Source organism: Ovis canadensis, chromosome 22 (assembly GCF_042477335.2).
Source record: "Ovis canadensis isolate MfBH-ARS-UI-01 breed Bighorn chromosome 22, ARS-UI_OviCan_v2, whole genome shotgun sequence".
Lineage (NCBI taxonomy): Eukaryota > Metazoa > Chordata > Mammalia > Artiodactyla > Bovidae > Ovis > Ovis canadensis.
In genome coordinates this window covers 57,058,612-57,083,778 of record NC_091266.1, presented here as the reverse complement: position 1 = coordinate 57,083,778, position 25,167 = coordinate 57,058,612, and the positions used below count along the sequence as shown (strand labels likewise).

General features: G+C 41.3%; 2 protein-coding genes across 7 annotated transcripts in view; one reads left to right on the top strand and one right to left on the bottom strand.

Moving 5' to 3' along the window:
- LOC138427652 (uncharacterized) overlaps window positions 1–25,167 on the bottom strand; it is a 116,552-nt gene that overhangs the window by 6,214 nt on the left and 85,171 nt on the right. Inside the window, exons 2-4 of the mRNA XM_069567426.1 lie at window positions 8,919–9,051; window positions 4,361–4,457; window positions 3,642–4,179 (exon numbers count right to left, since the gene is read on the bottom strand). Coding sequence (XP_069423527.1) covers window positions 3,642–4,179; window positions 4,361–4,457; window positions 8,919–9,051 — 768 coding nt within the window. The remainder of the gene's footprint in view (window positions 1–3,641; window positions 4,180–4,360; window positions 4,458–8,918; window positions 9,052–25,167) is intronic.
- Window positions 2,634–25,167, top strand: part of ATE1 (arginyltransferase 1) — a 162,814-nt gene continuing 140,280 nt past the window's right edge. The window contains exons 1-8 of one of the 6 annotated variants that reach the window (XM_069566743.1): window positions 2,634–3,450; window positions 6,684–6,747; window positions 9,312–9,374; window positions 13,997–14,100; window positions 15,945–16,190; window positions 18,857–19,086; window positions 21,084–21,212; window positions 22,137–22,265. In XM_069566743.1, coding sequence (XP_069422844.1) covers window positions 3,366–3,450; window positions 6,684–6,747; window positions 9,312–9,374; window positions 13,997–14,100; window positions 15,945–16,190; window positions 18,857–19,086; window positions 21,084–21,212; window positions 22,137–22,265 — 1,050 coding nt within the window. In that variant the 5' untranslated portion in view covers window positions 2,634–3,365. Of the gene's footprint in view, window positions 3,960–6,683; window positions 6,748–9,311; window positions 9,375–13,996; window positions 14,101–15,944; window positions 16,191–18,856; window positions 19,087–21,083; window positions 21,213–22,136; window positions 22,266–25,167 lie in introns of all 6 variants that reach the window. The other 5 variants (XM_069566742.1, XM_069566747.1, XM_069566746.1 and 2 more) reach the window with 5 other exon arrangements.

Here is a 25,167-nt window from a genome sequence, read left to right as displayed (position 1 = left end):
ACTATTCCTTCTCTAATGCTCTTTTAAAAGTAGGTCTGAGTTTCTGACCTGTAATATTTTCTGTCTTTCTGGAGAATTTCTTAAACATTTCTTGCAAATCAGATCTAGTGGTGACAAATGCCCTCCGTTTTTCTTTGAGAAAGTCTTCTCTTTCACATTTGAAGGATAATTGTGCTGGATACAGAACTCTAGGCTGGTGGTTTTTTTTAATAATTGAAATATTTCACTTCCCTTTCTTCTTGCTTGCATGGTTTCTAACAAGAAGACTGATGTAATTTTTATCCTTGCTCCTCTACAGATGAAAATTTTTCCTCTCTCTGGCTCAAAGATTTCTTTTTGTCTTTGAGAATCCGTTTTGAAGATTTTCTGCAGTTTGAACATCATACGCCTACATGCAGGTTTTTGGTTTTGGGGCATTTATCCTGCTTGTCTGTACTGCCTCAATTTTAAAATCCACATGAATTTAAATAAAAGTTGTTTCCCTGTCACACTATTCACATTTTAGGTGCTCAGTAGGGACATGTGGCTAGTGGCTACCAGTGCGTACGTGTATGTATGCTAAGTTGCTTCAGTCGTGTCTGACTGTGTGACCCTATGGACTGCAGCCTGCCAGGCTCCTCTGTCCATGGAATTCTCCAGGCAAGAATACTGACTGGAGCAGAAACATCTAGACAGAGGAGAGAAGGGGTCTAATCTGAGGTCTCCTGGCAGTGAGTGCCCCACAGAGGAAAGTGTCTTCTAGGATCCCACCCTTACCTAAGACACTTGGTGCCCGTATCTAGCTCCTTGCCTCTGCTCATAACACAGCTCTTTCCTAGCATGTCCCTCTTCTCTGTATTTAACTGCACACCCCTCCCAAACTTGCTATCTACAAAACACTTTATTCAAAGAAACACATTTCACTTTTTTTTTTTAATTTTAGTTAAATCAGTTAACTTTTATTTTGGCTGTGCTGGGTCTTTGCTGCTGTTCAGGGTTTTCTCTAGTTCTGGAGAGCAGTGGCTACTCTAGTTGTGATGCACGGGCTTCTCATTGCAGCGACTTCTCTTGTTGCAGAGCACGGACTCCAGGGCACGCAGGTGGCTCTCAGGCTCTAGAGAGCCTCAGCAGTTGTGGCACATGGGCTTCATTGCCCCATGGCATGTGGATGAAGGATTGAACCTGTGTGCCCTGCACAGGCAGGTGGATTCTTAACCACTGCACCACCAGTGAAGTCCCACATTTCACTTTAATGCAAGAATCATGGGTCTATCACCATGCAGAGTCCTTTACATCATTAGTGCCTGGGATCGGATCGAACCTCACACTGAAGTTTTGTAAACTCAATTTCACATTCAAGTTTATGTAAACTGTTAATGGAACCAAACATGCTAGTGTTGTCAGCATTTTATTGTCAAGTATGAAAGTTATAAACAAAGACAGCTATCTGTAATTGGCAGTTTCATAAATAAAAGGACATTCTAATAGTGCCCTCTTCCAATTCCCCAAACCTCTGCCCCAAGATGGAAACTAAATGAAACTTTGCATTGTTTTTCTCATTGGGGCCTGAAAGATGAAAACTTTGTGTCTAGTGAAGTCGCTCAGTTGTGTCTGACTCTGCAACCTCAGGGACTGTAGCCTACCAGGCTCCTCCATCCGTGGGATTTTCCAGGCAAGAATACTGGAGTGGGTTGCCATTTCATCCTCCAGGGATCTTCCGGACCCAGGGATTGAACCTGGGTCTCTTGTGTGACACAAGTCCAAACCTAGTATTTGTCGATCTCTTTTCTTCTTCAATTAATTTTTTAAAAATCACCTTTTCCTCCTATTTGTATTTTACTAGTTGTATGATCTTGGGCAAGTTATATGGCCTCTCTGGCCTTTGTTTCCTGTGTAGTCCAGGAAAGGACAAGAAATAATCACATCTGCTGTAATAAGATGGACAAGGTCCGTGTTTAAGAACATGGGTACTGAGATCTAGTAAGGAGCCTTTAAATCTAAGAAGTTGGGAGGAGCTGGATAAAGCTAGGGTCTTCCTGCATGCTACATAGCTATCCTTAGGCTTTTTCTCATTGTGTGAGGCACAGGTGATGCTTAGCAATGTGACGTCTTTACAGGCACATAGCCAGCACAGTGGGCCTTGGGGTCGAGAATGTTGAAACTGACTTCAAAAGTTTACCTGTTTCTTCAAGTTTCATGATTTCACCTTTTTAAACATTGTAAAAAGATGATCAACTTTATTACCAACAGGGGGAAAACATAAGGACAGACTGGTTTAAATTATTTGCCTATACAGAGTTAAAGACTAAGGAATACTACTTCATTGGAAGCAGTCACTCATTTCTATACTTTACTCCTGGATCGTTTCTCTTTGAAAAATCCCCTTTAAAATAGTGGCTGCAAACTGGAGAAGGGTGCCCTGAATTCAGCCTATATACATGCTGTGTTTGGCCTGTACAGTTAAAAAGTTCTTTTAAAATAACATTTAAAAGCTGTACTAAGTAAAAAAAAAAAAAAAAAAGCTGTACTAAGGAAAAAAAAAATCTGACTTTCAGCTTCTGTTTGAAAGTTGCAAGATACGGTGGCACTGGGCACAAGACAGGAACTGGCTCTGACATTTGTCTTCTTTAAAAGAGGGAAGTGTTCAATTCGCCTACCCCGCCAATCCACAGAACACCTACATGTGTACTCCAACCTAGGGGATATTTAGTAAGTACCCGCTATGGCAATCCACTCCAGTACTCTTGCCTGGAAAATCTCATGGGCAGAGGAGCTTGGTAGGCTGCAGTCCATGGGGTTGCGAAGAGTTGGACACGACTGAGCGACTTCACTTTCACTTTCATGCACTGGAGAAGGAAATGGCAACCCACTCCAGTGTTCTTGCCTGGAGAATCCCAGGGACGGCGGAGCCTGGTGGGCTGCCGTCTATGGGGTCGCACAGAGTCGGACACGACTGAAGCGACTTAGCAGCAGCAGCTAGTTTAGAAGACGCTAGAATTGGCGAGGACAGTCTGGCGAGAACAGTCTGAGATGTTAACTTTTAAACCGAGATCTGCAGGATCTAGAAACAATGATCACAACCTCTGTGCCTCAGTTTCCTTATGTGTCAACTGCGGCTGACAACCTGCAGTCGTGGGGAGGATCGGTGATGGAGTAAACTGCAAAGGGCTGGCTCGAACTCGGGGTCCCGGGGCGGGGGCACCGCTACAACCCACGCTCACCCGGGAAGCCCCCGGACCCAACACCGACGGGGGGCCCCTAGGCGCTGGGGCCCGCCGCACCAGCCTCGCTCTCCACTCCTCCGCGCCGCGGGCCCCCGCGTTCCGCCGAGGTCGGCCCCGGGGCGCCGAGAGGCGTGGCCGGCCCGCGCGAACCTGGAGGCAGCCATGGCCTCGATGGTGGAGTACAAGGGACTCAAGGCCGGCTACCGCTGCGGCTACTGCGACTCGGAGGAGGGCAAGGCGTCCTGCGGTGAGTGGTCGGGCCAGCGAGGTCGGCGCGGCCGCCTGGCGTCCAAACCCCGACACCGCCCGCCGCGCTCCAGGCCGGGCCCTCGCGGGGGGCAGCACCCAGGCCGCACTTCCCAGCTCCCGCTTCCCTTCCCCACGCGTTTCTTCCCAGACCGTTGCCCTTCACATTCTGTCTCTCGGTTTCACCCTTACCGAGATGGCGGTCTCTTTCGGAGAAAGAGCGGAAATAGTGGAAGGCTGCCCTCGGTCAAGATGGCGCAGGCGGCTTCAGCGCCGAGGGCGCTCCCGGCAAGGCTCGGCCTGCTGGCGCCCGGGCGGCGCGGTGCATTGTGGGGTGGCGGCGGCGGCGTTGGGGTTGGGTTTGGTTGGGCTGGGCCGCGCCTCGCGTTTGAGGGGCTGGGGCCATGGCGTCCTGGGCCGCGCTTTCGCCCAGCATCGTGGAATATTTCGAGGGCGAGGACTTCTACCGCTGCGGCTACTGCAAGAACGAGTCGGGCAGTCGCTCCAATGGTGAGCGGGCCGGGCTGGTGGGCAGGGAAGGGCGCCGGTGGCTCGGCGGCGGGCGGGTGTCCTCGGGGGGTCGCGGCGTCTCGGGTCGAGTGGCTGGAGGGTCGTGTCCAGGCTCCGGCCCAGGCGTAGCCCCTGCGCCCTCCGGCCCTTGTGGAGCGAATGCGGAACACGGAATGCGGTTCGCCCCGAGTGCCGTGGCTGTCAGAATTTGAAAACGGATCTCACCCCTAGTGGAGCAGGGAAGCTTCTAGAGGCTCATTTTTCACACAGGCGGTCGGACTTGAGAGATAATGTGTGTCTCGCAGGAGCCAAGTGTGGAAACAGGTGTGCCTCGTCAGTGGGAGACCGTTAAGTACCCGCCTGTCGAGGAGCGCTGTGGCGTGGTCAGTTACAGGGCTGACCTGTGATTTCAGATGCTGCTGTCGGGGTGTCCCCGGTGGTCAGCGCAGGACGCGGGGCTGCGGGACAGTGAGCGTCGGCTGCTGTCTGTGTAGACAGCTGTGTGTGTGGAAAACACACGTGCGTGGATATCCGTGCATAAAATGTCTCTGGAAAAATATACAAGAAACTGACGGTAGTCGCTGCTCGCGAGGGGCCCCTGTTAGTACTGTTGTGCTTGGAAATGGTACCAGGTGCTTGTCATTTCTCCACCCACCTCGGTGACCACGACAGAGCCAGCCTACAGTGCTCCCTCCCGTGATTCAAGTTTCTTTTGGAAGGATTTTTGTTCGTTTGTAAACGGAACGTCGTGTTTATTTCCTGCAGTGTCATGCTTTGGCAAAAGTATATACACTTATTTTAAAGAATAATCTAGCATTGTGGGAAATGGGATATCCATGGAGACTTAAATTTGGGTGGTTTCCGTATTTAAAAAAAAAAAATAATGTTTTGTCCTGCCCTGGGGCAGTGATTTGGGTGATGATGGTGTGTCCGTGTACTCATTAATTAAAAATGTGTAATAACTTTTAAAAATTAAATGTCGATTAACTTCTTGTGGGTGAGAGGCGGTAGAATGCAGTATAACGCAGTTATTAGCGACAGGTATAAAGATGAGTTATAAAGATGAGTTAAAGTGAAAATAGTCTTGGGTTAAACGGAGGAAATAAGGAGGATGCAAATTAACAGGTGAGATGATTACAGCCCAGGGAGGGAAAACCCCTACGGTGACAGTGGCTGCCTTAGGGTCTTAGAGATTTCTTCTCTGTTTCAAATTTTAGTGTTATGATTATAATATATAAGAAATTTATAGTATAGATTATAATATAGATTTATTATATATTATAACAATACAGTCTATGCAATTCTCCTGGCCAGAGTACTGGAGTCGGTAGCCGTTCCCTAATCCAGGGGATTTTCCCAGTCCAGGAATCAAACCCGGGTCTCCCGCATTGCAGGCGGTGTCTTTACCAGCTGCCAGGGAAACCCAAGAATACTGGAGTGGGTAGCCTATCCTTTTTCCAGCTGATCTTGCCGACCCAGGAATCGGACCCGGGTCTCCTGAATTGCAGGCGGATTCTTTACCAGCTGAGCTACCAGGGAATCCCGTATGTAATGATAATTTATTTTATACATGTCTAAAATTAATACTGGTCTTTAACTATTTTCCTAGTAATTTTAGTAAGAGAAAATCGATTAATATAGATGTCCTTTGTTTAGTTTTATGGAAGAAAACCTACTTTCACCCTTTTCACCTAAAGTGAAGTGAAGTTGCTTAGTCGTGTCTGACTCTTTGCTACGCTGTGGAGCCTACCAGGCTCCTCCCTCCATGGGATTCTCCAGGCAAGAGTACTGGAGTGGGTTTCCATTTCACCTAAAGAGATGCCTGTAAATTTCTTATCACTTCTATCATCTTGTTTTTAATTTTAATAATAATCTTTACTATAGGGCACTCCACCTATTAGGTAGGAAGATTTTATTATTTCCATTTTACAGATGAGGAAATTGAGCCTCATAGAGTAACTTGTTGGTGTTGATGAACACCACCCAGGCTTCTGACATTTCTGTTGTATTTATGCCCTTGCTTTTCTCACTACATCCTGTTCTGTCAAGCCTATCTCTGTCTTTCCATACTTTTGATGGGTTTACTGTTTCCAAGAGCAAAATTCATTTTTCTTTACCATTAATTCAGTGTTTTCTCAAACGCTTCATTTTTTTATGGTTGCATAATTTTTTTCATCATGTTGATAACAAATTAGTGTCTGTAATCACTTTTCTGTTCAAAGGCATTTGGATTACTTTCATTTTTTTATGCTTAAAAGGAATATTGCTGTATGTATACTTTTGTCTTATTTTCAGTGTGTGAGACTATGCTGTAAGCCAATTAAAATAAGGAGAATTTATATGCACAAGAAAACATCTGCTTTCTAGTTCTTCTGAAGAGACCAGCTTATTAAACTATTGGGGTCATTATTATGGCATAAAGGTGTGATGTAATTTGCAGTGTGGTCTTAAATTTATGATGTCACAGAGACTATTGACTCATTCTTAAGTGCATGTGGTCACTTTCTGTGTTTTATTTTTAAAATTGAGGTAAAATACATCATGTGTTTCGTTTGTGTTGTGTATTGTGTTAAACTAAAAAGTACGAAGTATGTGCAGACTTTGATTTCTTCAGTGTGAGCTGGATTTTTTTTGCTTCAGTATTCACACTTTAAAAATAATGCTTTGAATTTAGAAAAGTAAAAAGTTCCACCCGTTGTTATGAACATGGCACTTATTTTTCAGGCATGTGGGCACATTCAATGACTGTGCAGGATTATCAGGATCTCATAGACCGAGGATGGCGAAGGTAAGTGCCCTTAACATAAAGATCCTTCTGATGGTACTCAGGTTCTTCTTATAATTGAAACATATTATTTGCCTGTAAAATGTTTTCCTGTGGTTGGAAATAGGTTTAATAAAAATTTTATTATATTTTGTGTGTAGAGATTGTTTTCTCCTTTTAAGGATGTTTATTAGGAAGATTTCACAGATATAGAGAGAACATTATAATGAGCTTCATATACTAATCACCAGACTTCAAAAGTTGTTAACATTTTGTCAATCTTGTTTCATCAGTTTTCCTTGCTTCCTTCAGTGGACTGAATGTGTCTCCCCCCCAGAGTTCATATGTTAAGTCCTATATGGAGGGAGGGCTTTTGGGAGGTGGTTAGGTCATGAAGATGGATGGGATCGTGAATGGGATTCTAGTGCCTTTATAGAAGAGACCACAGAGAGATCCCTTGCCCCTTCTGCCATGTGAGGATATGTAGAAAAGATGAACCAGAAAGCTTCACTGGACATCATTTCTGTTGGCACCTTGATCTTGGACTTCCCAGCCCCAGAACTACCAGGAATATATTTCTGTTGTTAATAAGTCACTCAGTCTATGATATTTTGTTATAGCAGCTTCAATGGGATGAGATATTCCCCCCTCCCCTCCTCCCACAGATTATTTAAAGCAAATTTCAGATATCATGTCATTATACTTGTACTAAATATGTGTTTCTAAGAGAGAAGGATTTTTTTCTCTTTCTTAACATATCCACAATATCATTACCATGCTTTCCAATTTAACGATAATTTGATGTCACCTGTTACCTAGTTTTGAGATTTTCTGCCTGTCTCAAAAATTTTGTTTTACAGTTGGTTTATTTGAATCGGATTTCCTTAAGGTCCACACATTACCTTTGATGGCCATGTTTTTTGGCAGCTATTTTTATGTAGATGATTTTAGAATAACTGTTAAGTAACGCGTTCCTTACATAAGTATGAGCAGTATTAAGTGCCCTGTACCAGTACTGCCCAGAAGACACGGATTGAGCACAGCAAATGAAACGTCACAGCTTTCCTTAAACATAATAATGAGGCCCAAAATGTGGATAGATGTAGGTCAGATGTGGCAGGACTTTGTGTGCCATAATAAGGAAATTTTTTTTATTTTTTAAATGGTACGGGGGAGCTATTGAAGGTTTTTATGTCAGAGAGAAAAGTGATGGAATTTGAGATCAGGAAATGATGATTCAGATAGCAGAGAGGTGTCTGAGGGAGTGGTTCTGAAGGCAGGAAAATGAGTCCCAGCGATTACTACAGGTGTGAGGTGGTGAGGAGCTGCTGTCCTAGCCAGGAGCGGTGACTAGATTAGGAGCTGGATCGGGCAGGGGGCAGACTCTCGAGACGTTTCGGAAGTAGAACGATTGCTGGCAGCATATGGAGGTGCAAGGGAGGGGAGAGCCTAGGAGGACTCCCAGATTTTCAGCTCGGGAGCTGAACTCCTGTGTGATTGCTAGGACTGCCATGACAGAGCGCCACAGTTTGGGCCGCTGGAGTGAGAGAAATGTATTTTCTCATGCTTCTGTAGGCTGGAAGTCCAGAATCCAGGTGTCCACAGCTTTGGTTTTTCCTGCAGCTTCTCTCCTTCCCTTATACCTGGTTGCCTTTTTGCTGTGTCCTCACGTGGTCCTTTCTCTGTGTGTGCGTATCTACTGTTTAATGTGTCTTTTTTAAAAAATTATTTATCTATTTTTGGCTGTGCTGGGTCTTCATTGCTGCACAGGCTTTTCTCTAGTTGCGGTCACCAGGGGCACCTCTTGCTGCAGTGCATGGCTTCTCACTGCGGTGGCTTCTCTTGTGGAGCTCAGGCCCTGAGGCCCTCAGCCTTCAGTAGTTGGGGCTCCTAGGCTCTAGAGCAGAGACTCAGTAGTTGTGGCGCATGGGCTTAGTTGCTCTGGGCATGTGGGGTCTTCCCGGATCAGGGATCGAATCCCTGTCTCCTGCATTGGCAGGAGGATTCTTTATCACTGAGCCCCTAGGGAAGCCCTGGTGTTTCTTTTTATGTCCAATTTCCTTTTGTGATAAGAACAGCAGTCCAGTTGGATTAGGGCATTTCCAAATCTGGACAAAATTGAGCTTGTGGTGTCATGGCTCCGTATGAGCTGAGATCCGGAAATCATGGAAAGAATCAGGTTGGCTTGGGAGTACATCATGCTGGTGCCCGTGGAACCCCCGCATGTGGATGTCGTAGGCAGCAACACGCACCAGCCCCACAGCATCCTGGGCAGCCTTTTCAGTATCAAGTGGGCGGTGGATGGAGGCATGGAAGGGATTGCAGATGCTTGATGAGAGGGTAACTGAGGTTACCTCGGTTATCAGCTGTGGAGTACATATGCCAGGGTTTAGGAAAGGAAAACTTGGACCCTGGTCCTTGGATTACCCACCATGTAAGATCATTTAGCTTGTGAAGAGTAACTCAACCTCAGTTTTTACCCTACTGATTAGATTTTAACCTTAATTAATTTCATATTCCTGTGCTAATCTACTTTGCTGCCTGTGAGAAATATGTATGAAATTAACAAAGCTATTCTATAATTTTAGAAGCGGGAAATATGTGTACAAACCTGTCATGAATCAAACATGTTGTCCTCAGTATACCATAAGGTAAGAATTTTGATTATTTTCTATTAATATGAAGATTATATAAAATTTTTTAGTAGAATCCTGCTTTTTTAAGGGTATTTCTGTTCTAGGTACACATTCTTTATAAAAAAAGCAGACAAGTTTTTTCTGTATACTGATACTGTATTCATATGCTAATCAATAGGTTTTAATAATATGGTTTGATTAGATATAAATATTAATGTGATATAAAAATATACATTTAGCAATCTAGTCAATAATACATGAAATATTGGGAGAATATTGGCAAATACTTAAATTACTTTTAGGTATCAAATTTTTAGCACGTTAGCTTGGAGTCGCAAAGAGTTGCACACGATTTAGTGACTGAAAACAACAAGAGCAGCAATTCCAATTCCCTTGCGTATTATTTGACACAGTGGTTTCATTCAGACAATGCTGCAGAATCCTGTATAAGGAATAAGGAAGAGGAGGCTGGCACTTAACCTGCATCTGTTTAGAATCTAGTCTTCACCAGAAAACTCAAACTAAAAAGTCTGGTTTCCTACAGAGTATTTGCTTGGTTTTTCTTAATACTTTGTGTTTCTCTTGTGCCCTCGCTTACTTCACCCTAACATGGAAGGATTTTTCCCTTCTTCTCTGATTAGGAAGGTCCCTCCTCTTCTCCCTCATCATCGTCTTCCCCTCCCCTTGCCTCTTCCCTTTCCCCTCCCTCTTCCCCTTCTTCTGGTAGCAAAAATAGGGAATGTTTGTTAACATTGTGAAGAATATGTCTACAGTTTGAACGTGTATGTATACTCTAGATAAAGCAAACACGGCTGTGTCCATCATGCTCGATGGGTCCTCACATCTGTTTCCCTTAGTTACTCTTAACTTGTTTTGAGGTTGTAGACCGATTTGAGAATTGATAACAAAACAAGACAGGGAACATATAGACAAAAATAATGTAACATTGAACATACTAATTTTAGGGTGATCACTGACTTTCAAAATTCACTGATTCCTGGTTAATCCTTTCTCTTTCCTAACTGGTCAAGGGACTGGTGCAACAAAGAAAAAATATGACTATCTCGTTTGCTGAGAACATCTCATTTAGTATAAAATGACAGAATACCTCTTTCAGCTTTAGCCATTATGAAGTGGTAACGTCTTCAAAGACAGAAATTGTTTTTCCCTCCGATAACAATTTCTCATTGGATTATGGCTAGGATTCTGTTCAAATAAGTCTGAAGTTGATTGGCCTGAACCCTGAGAATCTCTATTCAGAAAAGGCCCCTTTCAGTGGGTTAAGAAAAAGATAGAAGCATCTATAATTTATTGGGTTCCTGTCTCATATAAAGCACTGTTCCAGGTGTGTTGCTTTTATGAAAAAGGGCTCAATGAACATTGCAAGACAAAGTATTTGCAAAATGTGCCTTTTTTTTTTTTTGGCATTTTATAATTTTACATGGGATCAAACATTTCCTGAAGGGACCTCCCTGGTGATCCAGTGCCTAAGACTCTAAGCTCCCAATGCAGGTGGCCCCAGTTTGATCTGTGGTCCGGGGACCTAATCCCATATCCCGCAACAAAAGATCCTGAATGTCACGACTAATACCTAGTGCAGCCAAATTAAAAAAAGAAATTTCCCGCATTGTTATCCTTTACACAACTTCACTTTTACACGTTGATCTTTTGGGGAGTCGTTTTGCATATTCGTATTGCATAAAACATGCATATTTGCATATTGGGTTGTTTCGCTGCTCACTACAGCGGCTGTGCAGTGAGGCCTTAGGCGAAGGCAGTGTGGTCTCGCCTACAACTCTGCTTTTCGTTAGGCAGATGCTGGGGCCTGTCCAGTGTGTGAGTAAAAATGAGGATGAACTCCCCTGTCTATGAATTTTTTTTCCAATTTCAATTTTTATTAATAGCATATTTGCTAGCACTTTAAAGAATCGAATAGTTCCCGTAAAGCTTATCTTGCAAAATGGCTGTCCTCTGAACCACCCCTCTCCCCTCCAGTTCCTATTTTCTGTTTCTCATTGCAGTCACTTTCAAATCTTTTAACTGATTCTTTTGTTTTTTTCACCTCTGTGTCTTTAAGTAACATGCTTATATAATTATAGGGCTTCAGTGGTAGCTCAGGTGGTAAAGAATCTGCCCGCAATGCAGGAGACCAGGTTTCAGGGAATGGTTCCCCACTCCAGTATTCTTGCCTGGAAAATTCCATGGACAGAGGAGCCTGGCAGGTTACAGTCGATGAGGTTGCAAAGAGTTGGACATGACTGAACAACTTTCACTTTCATTTTTATATAGTAATACTTCATTACTAAAAGGTTGGTGTTCTCCATTATCTCTGGGCTTCTCTCACTGTAAGATAAGGGTTTAACTTTATTTTACCCCACTTACCTTTGTCACATTCAAACTCCTATTTGTCTTCATCCCCAACTTCCCAAAATTTTGGATGGATGTAGTCGTCTCATTATGGCTGTGTAAATAGACTGCAGAGCTCAGCCATGTAGTTGTTGTTCAGTCTTTAAGTCATGTCCAACTCTTTGCAAGCCTGTGGACTGCAGCACGCCAGGCTTCCCTGTTCTTCACTATCTCCTGGAGTTTGCCCAAACTCGTGTTCATTGAGACATGCTATCCAACCATCTCATCCTCTGCCATCCCCTTCTCCTCCTTCCCTCAATCTTTCCCAGTATCAAGGTCTTTTCCAGTGAATCAGCCCTTTTAACATCAGGTGGCCAAAGTATTACTTGATCTTTCCTGCACAAGTTTTTACTTTGCCTGGTGTTGTTCATTGTCATTTTTGTTTACCTAGTCTTTGAGGCACCTATTACCAATTTATCTAGAAGTGCTCCCCCAGAGGTGTAAATTTACTCTTGCTATGTTTAGATGCTTTAGGTACTGTATCATTCTTATCTTCTTGATGAAAATCTTAACGGGACTCTTTTGATCTGCTCTGATCTGAACAGATTGCCTCTGTGCCTGATAGGTCACTGGAGTCTCTTTTTGACTCTCATCTTGAGGATTCCTTTTGGGTCTTGGTTTGCATCTTGTCTTTTCTACTCTCTTTTCTTGTATTCTTCCTTTATTTTAGTGAAGCACCTTTTCTAACAGTTTCTTGAGAAAAAGTGCATAAGAGGTAAATTTTTTTAGGCTTTGGAAATGTTTTCATTGACTGCTCAAACTTAGCTTATAGTTTGGCTGGGTATAGCAGTGTAGATTGAAAATAATTTTCCTTTAGAATTTTGAAAGCTTTGCTGCATTGTTGTCTTATTGCTATTGAGCAGTTCAGTGGCATTCTGATTCTTGTTCCTCTGTCCAAAGTGTTTTCTTTCTCTTTGGAAGTTTTTTTTTTGTCTTCAGTGTTTTGATGTTTCACAATATGTTTGGCAGTGCATCTGTTTTCATTCCTTGCATATGTGCTTGAGACACCCCTCTTGTCTAGGGGCTCCTCCCATCATGTCCCAGGGAAGTTTTCTTGTGTTATTTTGTTGATCCTCTCCTTACCATTTTCTTCTTTCTCTTTTCTCATGTCTTTAGACATTGGACCTTTTAGACTGGTTCTCTTCTTTATTTTTCTCTTTGATTTTCTATGTCTTTTGGGAGATGTTCTCAACTTTATTTTCCAAGTCTTCAGTTTTCTATTTAACTTTTAATTTCTTCTACTCTATTTTTACTTCTAAGAGAGATTTTTGTTCTTAAGTTTTTTAAGGTTTCCTTCTTCCCGTACACTTGATATCCTGCAAGTTACTTTCTTCAACCTTTTGGCACCTATCTTTGCTTTAGAGGCCCTCAAGTATCTGGTGATTCCAACCTTCCAGTGTCCCATTGGAAATTTTATGTACCTTGGTGGGTCTTGTTTACTATGGGCGTTAAGTAGGATGGTCTGGCTAATCTCTTCTTTGGGGGAATCTCTGGGTCAGTATTTTTCGTTCTGATCACATTCTGGAGAGAAAGTATTATCTGCTGATGTTCTGGGACTGGGTTGGGGATGTGGGTGACAGAGGTCTCAGCAGTTAGCATGAAGGCTTTCATTTAAGCTTATTGTTGTTGGCTGTGAACTTACTGTTTTCAGCTGTGTCTGTATTCCTCACAGAAGAGGCCTTTTTTTTTTTTTTTTTTTTACCCTTTCTGAAAAGTTTGCAATTTTCTGCTGGGTTTAGAGACTCATCTGTGCTGAGTGGGGGAGAATATGAGATAATAACTTCTTGCAAAACAGACTTTCAAGGGATCTTCCTAGTTCTACACCTACTTTCACTCTTTTCTCCCACGATAGCAGGTATCGCCAATCCCTAAGACTTTTAGGGGTAATGTGGAGAAAATCGGGCATCTTTTTGGCTTTTCCCACTGTTGGCTTAGGATTCAGTTTCTCTGGTCTGCTAAGTCAGTTAGCACTTGTATATCTGCTTTCTAGCTTCCAGCGTTTCTCCCATTATTTTTTTTCGTAGTGGTTTATGTCTTTTGCTTTTTTTTTTTTTAATAATCCCTTAACTGTATTTTAGTGAGTTTTGAGATGGGATTAGAGACTACTTTAAGCCCTGTCTTTATCCAGAAATCCCAGTCATGAGCTTTTCTTTATTGTACTGTTATCTAGAACTGATTTTATTTCTTCACAGTTTTAGTTCACTTTTTAAATACTTATTTTGCTTTCCTAGGTGCCGACCTTTACAGTTTCAGCCATCAAAATCTCACAAGAAGGTTTTGAAAAAAATGTTGAAATTTCTGGCTAAAGGGGAAATTTCAAAAGGAAATTGTGAGGGTAAGATGAGATGGCGGCTAAAAACTATTTATTTTAAATAGATGTTTCTTTCCAAGGTTCTCACTTTCACTCGTTCGTTAGGTGGTGGAAGGAGGTCCCACTGCAGTCAGGAACCACTGTTACTGTGATGGTGAAGGCCACTCTGAGCTCTGCGGCTGCACTGCTTCCATTGGCCCCCAAATCAGGGAGATGGGGAATATATGCCAGGGGGAGTCTAGCTTGGGAGGAAGACAGGACCATTTTAAAGATTCATTTCCTGGAATTTATTGAAATTTTAGTTTTCCTGATTGTTTGAGAATTCTTCATTTTCTTTGATCCTAATGATACCTTATCACGTAAATAGAAAGTGATTCTGTCTCTGGGCTTCCCTGGTAGCTCAGTGGTAAATAGTCTGCCTACAGTGCAGGAGACCCAGGTTCGATCTCTGGGTTGGAAAGATCCCTTGGAGGAGGGCATGGCAACCACTCCAGTACTCTTGCCCGGAGAATCCCATGGACAGAGGAGCCTGGCATGCTACATTCCATAGGGTAGCGCAGAGTCAGACGCGACTGAGGCGACTAAACAGCAGCAACAGCACTGTCTCTGGAGAAATAAATGCTTGTGTACAACTTACATAAGATTACACAATTATTTATAATGCAGAGTAAAGCTCAGATTTTCCATGTTTGAGTAAGGTCTTCAGTAAATTATATTGCCTGAAAGTGAAAAGTGAAAGTCACTCAATCGTGTCCAACTCTTTGTGACCCAGTGGGCTATATAGCCATGGCATTCTCCAGGCCAGAATACTGGAGTGGGTAGCCTTTCTCTTCTCCAGGGGATCTTCCCAACCCAGGGATTGAACCCAGGTCTCCCGCATTGGAGGTGGATTCTCTACCAGCTGAGCCACAGGGGAAGCCCAAGAATACTGGAGTAGGTAGCCTATCCCTTCTCCAGAGGATGTTCCCAACCCAGGAATCAAACCAGGGTCTCCTGCATTGCAGGCGGATTCTTTACCAACTGAGCTATTAGGGAAGCCCTGATAATAAGAATTGTTACATTGCCTGAAGCTTTATTTTTTTTTCTTAATGAATTTTGAATTTGGGTAAATTTCCTAGTAACATTTAATTAACTTGGGTTTCTTTGCTTTTTCAGTTTCTTCAATGTTTTGCTGTTCTTTCTTTTTTGTCTTAGCATTTCCCCATAGGCACTCCCTAACACATGACCATAAGAATTGGGAATGCTGCCCATCCTTATAGCTCTTTCTCATTTCTGCTATAAGAAATGGCCTACCCTGGGAGCCTTCCACCCCAGTGTTAGCTTGTTAATTCATCCCTCAAGTATGTTTTGAATGCTTACAATGTCTCGGTCCCTCTTTTAAGCACTGGAGATACAGTGGCCACCAAAACAGGTACATTCTTTGCCCTCATGTACTGCCCTTTACTTTCCTCCCCAACCCCCCCTGCAACCCCCAGCCTCCCCTACCCACCCCCTGCCATTCTGGGTCTCTCTTCATGTGATTTCTGAGGTCCCTCTGGTTTTTACTAACCTAGCCAGTGGGGAGGGGTAAGGGTGTAAGTTCAGGGTCACAGATTTCCTTTAAAACAAGTGAGCAAAATTGAACCTGTCGCTTTGGTTCTGTCCCACTGGTGGGAGCTTGGTTATAACTCGTGAAGGGTCTGGCACGTTCCCTTTCCAGGGCCCACTGTCTCCACCACAGCCCTGACTCCGCAAGATGGGAGAGTGGACTTGGTGGACGCTCACTAGTCTCTGCCACCTTGGGTAGAAGAGGGCGTGTTTTCTGTATATGTCTCTTGGTTGTGTCAGATGGCCTGGCTGAGGGACTGTGATTTCTCTTTGATTTGTAGATGAGCCCATGGAGCCCAGCGTGGAGGATGCCGTTTCCAGTGACTTTGGGTTAATAAATAAATTGGATATACACTGTGACCTTAAAACATTCAATGATGACCTCAAGAAGAGCTTAGAGAGTGAAGAGAGGAAGAAAGCAAAGAGGGAAGAATCTAATGAGATAACCCGTTCACAAGATGTGGAAGAGAAGTTGGGCTCTGGTGAACCATCGTGTTCAGTTAAAGTGCATACAGCTCCTCAGCCAGGTAGTGGAAGTTTGCCATCAGGCCATATTAAAGTCTAGATTGCCTTTGTGCTTGAGACATCATAATCCCTGAGCCCTCTCATGAGCTAAAAAAGTGGAACACTCAGGAAATTTGTAACATGGATCCCTGTTTTGTACACCTTATTACCTGAATTTAGATGAACAGATTGTTTAAAAAACCTAAAATAATAGTCTTACCATCCCCTAACAGACATTTTAAGAGTTCCATTTCTTTTTATTATCTTAAGGCCCTTGAGGTTTGAGAATCGAACTTTCGTCTGTGAGAAGGTAGGGTATTAAACATTTTTATTTTTAGTGTTACCTGAGACACAGTAGATACTATGTCTGAAATAACAGACATTGTGAAATTCTTCAATTTGCCATTAGATTTCTTTGTGTGTGTTAGTTGCTCAGTTGGTGCCCAATATTGTGACCCCGTGGACTGTAGCCTCTGTTCATGGGATTCTCCAGGCAAGAATACTAGAGGGGGTTGCCATTTCCTTCTCCACAGGATCTTCCTGACTGAGGGATGGAACACGGGTCTCCCTGCAGGCAGATTCTTTATCGTCTGAGCCATCAGGGAAGCCCACTAGATTTCTTTATGTAATCATAATTAATTTTAGTTTAAAATTTTCCAAATTAACAAAAAATTCCCAGGTAGTTCCTTGGTGGCCTAGTGGTTAGGATTCCAGGCTCTCACTGCCGTGGCCTGGGTCCAGTCCCTGCTCAGGGAACTGAGATGGTGCAAGCCGTGCAGCCGAGAAAAGTAATTCTACATTTTGATATTTAATTTCACCTTTAATAAAGTGAGACTTCTTTCTGTATTACCACTTATAAAAGAATTAGGCTTGGAAAATATATCCAACATTAAATGGGTTTATTATATATATGTTTGCATGTATATATGACTCAAAAAATTTCATTAAATGTCAATTTGCATAGTTACTATACTTCAGTTCTTGAGTTCATTCTTGTACAAAATAATCCAAGGGAGAGATTTTTTAGTATTATTTTAGTTTTTTGTTTAAATTATAAGTTATATGTGTTAAAACACAGTAAACACTGCATTTTTATTGATTTTTTTTTTTTTTTAAGGTTTCATGGCATTTAAATTGCTGGTCTGAGATTTTGTCCTAATTAGAACGGTCCAGTAAAATGTTTTGAATGATCTAGATAATTTCTTTCAACTCTTACTCTCTTGGTCATTAGGGTCAGTTTGTTTACTATTTTTATTATTTATTACAATAATTGCTTACATAATTTGAAAAATCTTCATTTTGGAGAATTTCGGAGGCAAATATAGACTGAATATTATAATAGATCTCCATGGAGCCTACCCTCATTTGAAACATTATTGACTCATAATGGCAGTCTTTTTTTTTTTTTCTTCTAGTTTTTTTGGGATATGGTTGACATATAAATTTGAGAAATGACACATTTCTCTGGCCAAAGAAAATGAATTTTCTAAGGCAATAGAGTGATGGCTAATTATAGTTAGTTTTTTGTTACTGGTTTATTAAAAGTCATTTTTTTAAAGGTACATTTTGTTTTTAGTTGAGTTAATGAAGTTGTACTTTCATCTCATTATCACTATTTTCTCATTAAACTAGTTTTCTTTTGACCAGGTCTTGGTCTCTGACTGTCTCTTAACACTCTTGGTCTTAATTTTCTTCTGTATAAAATTGATTTTTATATGATTCGTGAATACTGAATTTCAGGATCCTAAATCTTTATAAAACCATTTTTCTTTATTAATAGTTTTTAAAAAAATAAAAAATTATGTGTAATGTTAGAAAATTGGGAGAAAAGAGAACACTACAAAAAAAAGAGGGAAATCCTTTCTTTATTTTTAAACTGTTAAACATTTTTAACTGTTAAATTGGCTGTTAATGTGGTGGTATATTTCAGATTTTTTTCCTAAGTATTTAATTGTATAATATATAGTGTTTTAACAGTGAATAATGACAGAACCCCTAAAATTTCTAAAGCAATTAAAATGGCTTTAATTTTAATTAAAATGGGATATTCTGTTGCTTATTTTAAAAATTATGCAGTTCTGTAACTGGGCATCTTGATTATTTTGAAGTTTTCATTTGTGTTCATTGTTAGCCTTTATCTCTTGTGATTTTCTTGGAATAGATTCCTTGAAAATAGCTTCCTAGGTTAAATGGTATTGACTCAATTTTGTAGTTTTTAATAATAAACTTTTTTTATATTTTAAAGGGTTGTCAGCTTGATATTTGCTCTTTTTCATTAAAATAAGGGGCTTCCCAGGTGGCTCCGTGGTTCGGAATCTGCCAGCCAATTCAGGAGACACGAGGTCGATCCTTGAGTCTGGAAGATACCCTGGAAAAGGAGATGGCAACCAACTCCAGTATTCCTGCCAGGATAATCTCCTGGACAGAGGAGCCTGGTGGGCTATAGTCCATGGGGTCTCAAAGAGCTGCTTGAGAAGTTTCTGTTACTATTTCCTTTCTCTGGCAGTTCTTCTAAGATAAATTTAAAGATCGACTTAGAGGTCTACACCATGAAACCTCTGAAACCTCCAGTCAAAGCTAACCTAACAATTGGAACTCTTTGGACTGATTCTGTAGAACCTTTGAGATTTTTGAAAAATATTTCTGGAGCCAGATGTGATTGATCTACTGTTTTAAAATTCCTTTTTAGGGAGAGGGGCAGATCTGAGTAAGCCTCCATGTCGAAAAGCAAAGGAGATCAGGAAAGAAAGGAAAAGGTTGAAACTCATGCAGCAGGACCCAGCTGGAGAACGCGAGGGCTTCCAGGCTCAGTGTCAGCCCTCATCTTTGCTCCCACCAAAGACTAAATCCAACCAACCCAAGTCGCTTGAAGATTTAATTTTTGAATCTTTACCAGAGAATGCATCACACAAGTTAGAGGTACCTTGGAGGACATTTTTTTTTGTCGATTACCTTGTTTCTTTTCACTTGAGGATTATACAGTTGATGTTTTGCTGTTTATATAATGGGAAATTAAAGTGAACTGGGATGGAGTGGCACTTAATATTTACTAAGTTAATTGCCTCTTGAGGAAAACTTTTTTTCGTAAGGTTTAAAAAGGTGGCTACTAAAGTTGTGAAAATTCCAGTTTTAGTGTTATTATTATTCGAGGTACTCTGGCTTTTCGTACACCTTAATTGAAATTTATTCATTAGAGTGAAAAATTTTTAAATAACTTTTTTAAAATTTCATTTTTGGCAGTTTTGGTTTAGATAGTGAAAGAAATAGATTACAGTAGGCAAATCACTGTCTCATTGATTTTGATATTCTGGTGTTGATCAAGGGAACAAAATGGTTATTACCTATGTAAGCCAGCAGTTTAGACATATTATAAATATAAATATGTCTGAATTTAGACAGTTTAGACATAATATGGATAGTTTTACAGTATTCCTCTTATTTTTCCCAAGTAGATTTACATTCTAGGTTAAGTCTAGGTTTTTCAGTATTAGTTTGGTATATTTATAAAATTTTTTTCTGTAACACTTGCTATAATGACTTCATTATATTCTCCTACTTGATTAGGAACTGGTCAGCCTTTGAATTTATAGCTTAATATCATCTAATAATATCAGTTATCACTGAAAATCTGATGTTAAAAATTTACTTTGGTGCAGTTTAAACCTTAGGACAGTATATATTCTTAGACACAAGTTTTGACAATTTTGATTATTATAATTCCTTGGCTGCTCTGTTTTGGTATTAACTTTCTCCTTCCCAAATTGTAAAAAGAATGGAACTTACCACTTAAAATACTTTACGAAGAGTTTTTTAGCTTTATTAGTAATGTGTTCAGGGCAGCAGGTTTCGCCTAATAGAACACGTCTTCAGTGGGCAGCATTTAGTTTCTTAATTAATTGGAGGATAATTGCTTTACAGAGTTGTATTGGTTTCTGCCATATGACAGTGTGAATCAGCCAAAAGGACACCTGTGTCCCCAACCTCTTGAGCCTCCCTCCCACCCCTGTAGGTTATCATAAAGCACTGGGTTAAATTCCTTGTGTTACAAGCTTCTATTTTTTTAATATAATACCCAGAACGGATGGATTTTTTTAGTCCACTAGGTGTCACTCTTTCATGAGAAAAATTCATGGCACAAACAAGAAGTTTCCAGTTAAGCCTTTCTATTACATTACATTTGATTTTGTATTTTACTATTCTGTTTTGCTAACATATTTTAACTGGTTAGTAAATAAGATTAAAGAAATGTCATCTGTTACTATGTAGTTACCACTTGTAATGCATCCTCATTTTACATATGAGGAAACTAAGGCACTGAGAGGTTAATTTATTTACTTGACTAAAATGATAACTTTGAGTTTTACGGACAAGGAACCTGACTTTAGAGTCTTTTTAAAGTATGCTATGGAATAGGAACAGTTTTTGAAAGTTGTCTTTTATACTTACATTAAAAAGTTGTAAGTTCAGAGTTAATGATGTATGAATGAGTGTCCAAAAAATATATTCACATTTTCAGTCTTTTGAATTGTTTTACTAAAGGGGAGTTGTGTACAGCTAATATTAAAGAGTATTTGTTTGTATCTGTGCTTTGAATGCCAGAACTAATCTGTTGTTTTATAGCTGAGGCAGTCTTACATAATTCAGTCAAAGAGCTTAATCTTAGAATTTGGGCAGGAGCCTCTGCCTTTAATGAGTTCTATATAGACTCTGTTAATGAGTCTATAATTTGGAGAAATAGCGTTTTTCTCTATTTATTAACAGTTGATCTTTAGAGTTAAAATATTGCTGTTACATGTTTCTGCTTTAATATTTGTATTGAAACATTTGGGTCTTTGAGGGTGGGAGTAACTGTTAATGCATAGTCCATGGAATAAATAAATGAATTAATGAACATTGTTTTTTACCTCCTTCTGAAGGTGAGGGTGGTGAGATCATCTCCACCAAGTTCACAGTTCAAAGCCACATTTCAGGAGTCTTACCAGGTCTATAAACGTTACCAGATGGTTGTTCACAGGGACCCGCCTGATAAACCAACTGTGAGCCAGGTCAGCAGGGCAAGTGTAATGTTTCTGAACAATGAAACTTCCCCTCTATTTGATATCATTGTGTGAATTCTTGGTTTATTTGTGGTGCATTTTATTTATGTTAAATTTGCAGTATATCTGCAAAGAGATAGGACTATGGAATAATGGACATTCTGAAAGTGCAGATTTTACCACAGGCCATGTTAAGGCCTTTTATGTATAATTTCCACATGGAAAGTAGCACGTGAAATGAAGTATCTCTATTTTAAAAATCACCGTGTTTAGATGCATTTACTTAAGACTCAGTGAAAACAGATCTCTAAATTAAAATATTTATGGGGAAAAAGAAGTTTTTTAAAAAATCCCGTTTTTTATGGTAGCCACACTTGGCCCAGCACAGTTAACATGCTTTATCTCCATGTAGAAGCCGTGAGTAGAGAGAGTTCCTAATAGCTAAATTACTCTTTGTTGATGTACAGGCCGTATACAACTGAGTAGGACTAGAATGGATAGTAGCATGTTTTAATTGAAGTTCTCATATGAAGTCCTTGATTTATAATTTATAAATCAAATTACCCAAGAAAAATATGGAAGGGGGAAAAGCCCTTAATATAAGTAGAAGTGACAGAGCTAGTGTCAGTTACGTGAGCAACAATATTGACTCCGCTATATGAAGAGAATTAACATGGGTAAAGGGAAAAATTAAACCAAATAAACTGTCCCGGCCCTTGTGAGTTTAAATTTTTCATAAATATCGGTGTAAAGTTCATGCTTCAGGCTGTGTGGTCGTCAGCCTGTTCCAAGGTTTACTCATTTTATAAACAATGCTGGTGCTGAGCTTTGGCAGTGGATTTGCGGAGATCTTACTCTAGCCTCACCTTCAGAAGCACATCATCAGTTAGAGATGTTTCAATAGCATTTGCTTGTATTTTCCTTGCTCTGAAGGTGAGGTTAGTACCTGTCTCCTTTGAGGACCCAGAGTTCAAGTCGTCCTTCAGCCAGTCATTTTCTTTGTATGTCAAGTATCAAATGGCCATACACCAGGATCCGCCCGATGAATGTGGGAAGACCGAGGTACCGTTCACTAAACATTTTTTCCTATGCTGAGGTTGTCTGTGAAGGAGCATACTGTATAACCTTCTTATGCCATTTTCTTAAGTGGAGCCATCTGTTAAGTGGAGCTGATGGTCCTTGCAGGGTGTATTCCTGAACTTTTGTGAAAACGAGCCATACATGTGATCATTTTAAATCCCTCAGAAAAAAAGGATGTGTTCTTACTTAGTGTTCTCTCCAGGAGCCCGAGGGTCGCGTGTTTCTAGACCAGTCGTTGGGCTGTCAGCCGACGTCACCAGATGCACTGTGTGCCACAGCCCACAGGGAGGCGTCTCTGTCCTCGAGGGATTGATGTTCACACGGGGAAGATGAACCAGTGAACAAATAGAGCTTAACAAGAAGCACGTGGAAGAAACTGAGTACTTTGAGCTTGTTTCAGTTCAGTTCAGTCAGTCAGTCGTGTCCGACTCTTTGTGACCTCATGGACTGCAGCGTGCCAGGCTTCCCTGTCCATCACCCAGGGTTGAGGTTGTTCGTATAGAGCATCATTTGACAAGCCTTTATTGAGGGCTTGTGTGTTCCAGCTGCAGATATGTAGATGAGTAAGAGGTTGCTTACTTTTCAAAGCTGGACGGTGATGTCTTGGAAGAAAGATGCCAACAGATGCAGAAGGATTGAAGTTTTGATTTTTGTGTCTTTTTAATAACACAGAATATGTTAGCTTAAAAAAGATGGTTGATAGGGCAGGAGGTAATGCTGCATGTTCCCTGTGAGAAGGCTGACTCTGGTCTCCCAGAGCCTTTCTAGTTAAAGTGTAATCTGCAGACCAGCAGCATCGGTGTCACTGGGAACACAGAATCTCAGGTTTCCCTTCAGACCTACTGAGTCAAAGTCCACATTATGAACTAGGTCTCCAGGTGATTTCACATGCACGTTCTGATTTGAGAAGTGCTCCCACAAATTCCCTTTTGAGACCTGTAGCAGTGCATGGTAGCATTTATAGGTAATGGATTCTGCCAGGTGCAAGAAGGTCTCCTTTGATATTCTCAGGAGGTCTTAATTCCTTTCTGCACATTACTCTTTCCTACTACCCTTGAGATTCTGGCCTTGTGCCTGCCTGCTTCCCAGGTATAGATAGTTGGGCCAGAACACATCTGATGTGTTTCCGCTAAACTTCGACTGCTCCCCCCGCCCCGACTCCATTTTTGGGCTTCAGGCCTCTATGGAGTCCATTCCATTGGGGAGACAGATGGGTAAGCAGTTCCAGTGCCATTCGAGTTAGTTGGTGGATTAGTAAGGAAAGCCACCTTAGGGTTTTCTGAAGGAAGTGACATCTGAGCCAAGTCCAAAAAGATAAGGGCCGCTTAACATCCAGGCAGGCTCTAGGGCAGTGTTGTATTTAGGCTCAAGGTTTATTTGAGGTTTTTTAAAATAGCTTACATTTACATTCACTACCATCAGCAGTAGGGAACTCTGAATACGTGATTTGATCTTGTGTTTACGTTGAAATACATAGTGTATTTCTTTATTGTAACCAAATCAGTTCAGTTTAGTCGCTCAGCCGTGTCCGGCTCTTTGTGACCCCATGGACCGCAGCACGCCAGCATTCCCTGTCCATCACCAGCTCCGGAGCTCGCTGAAACTCATGTCAATCGAATTGGTGATGCCATCCAACCGTCTCATCCTCTGTCGTCCCCTTCTCCTCCTGCCTTCAGTCTTTCGTAGGTTTGCCTTATTGATTCCTTTTATAGCATCACATACTTGGAGAAAATTCATACTGGTGGGAAAGTTTGTGATTGTTTAGTGCTTTGATTTCATACAAGTGAGTATATTTGGCTTTGATAAGTTTTTTAACTTCATTCGTAGTGTTTTATTTATCTTGCATCTAACTGAATTCATATGGAGTTTTCAGAGATGTTTGAAGTGATACTGTTTTTCGTATGGGTCAGTTTGTCACGTCTCTGAATGTAGTTTCTAAGAAGCAGCATCAGATAGTAGTTTGTAAGTCGAGACTGTGCTGTGCTTTTATTTCTTTATAAGAGTTTTGTTGTTTAGTCACTTAAGTCGTGTCTGATTCTCTGTGACCCCATGGACTGCAGCACACCGGACTTTCCTGTCCTTCATTGTCTCATTGGGGTTTGCTCAAACTCATGTCCGTCGAGTTGATGATGCCATCTAATTTTGTCATCCTCTGTCATCCCCTTCTCCTCCTGTCCTCAGTCTTTCTCAGTATTGGGATCTTTTCCAGTGAGCTGGTTCTTTGCATCAGGTGGCTCAGTTATTGGAGCTTCAGTTTCAGCCTCAGTCCTTTCAATGGATAGTCAGGGTTGATCTCGTTTAGGATTGATTGGTTTGATCTCCTTGCTGTCCAGGGGACTGTCAAATGTCTTCTCCAGCACCACAGTTCGAAAGCATCCCTTCTTCAGCACTCAGCGTTCTTTATGGTCCAGCTCTCATATCTGTACATGACTACTGGAAGAATTGTGCTTTGACTATATGGACCTTGGTAGTATAATTCACATACTATATAATTTACCCATTTAAAGTATATGACTGAATGGTTTTTAGTATATTCAGAGTCATGCAGCCATTATCACTAACGCCAGAAGGTTATCATCATCCAGAAAAGAAACCTCATCCCCAGAGCGGTCAGTCCTCATTATCCTTCAGGCAGCACAGCTCTAGGCGACCGTATTCCACTTTCTGTTCCTGGATTTCTTTAATCTGGACAATTCAGGTGGATGAAATTGTGTCATACTGGTCTCTTGTTGACTGGCTTCTTTCACTTAGCATGTTTGCAGGCTTCATCCATGTTGCAGCGTGTGTCAGTACTTCATTCCATTTTGTGGCAGAATAATATTTCGTTGTATGGATAGGCCAGATTCTGTTTCTCTGTTCATCCATTGATGGCCATTTGGGTCGT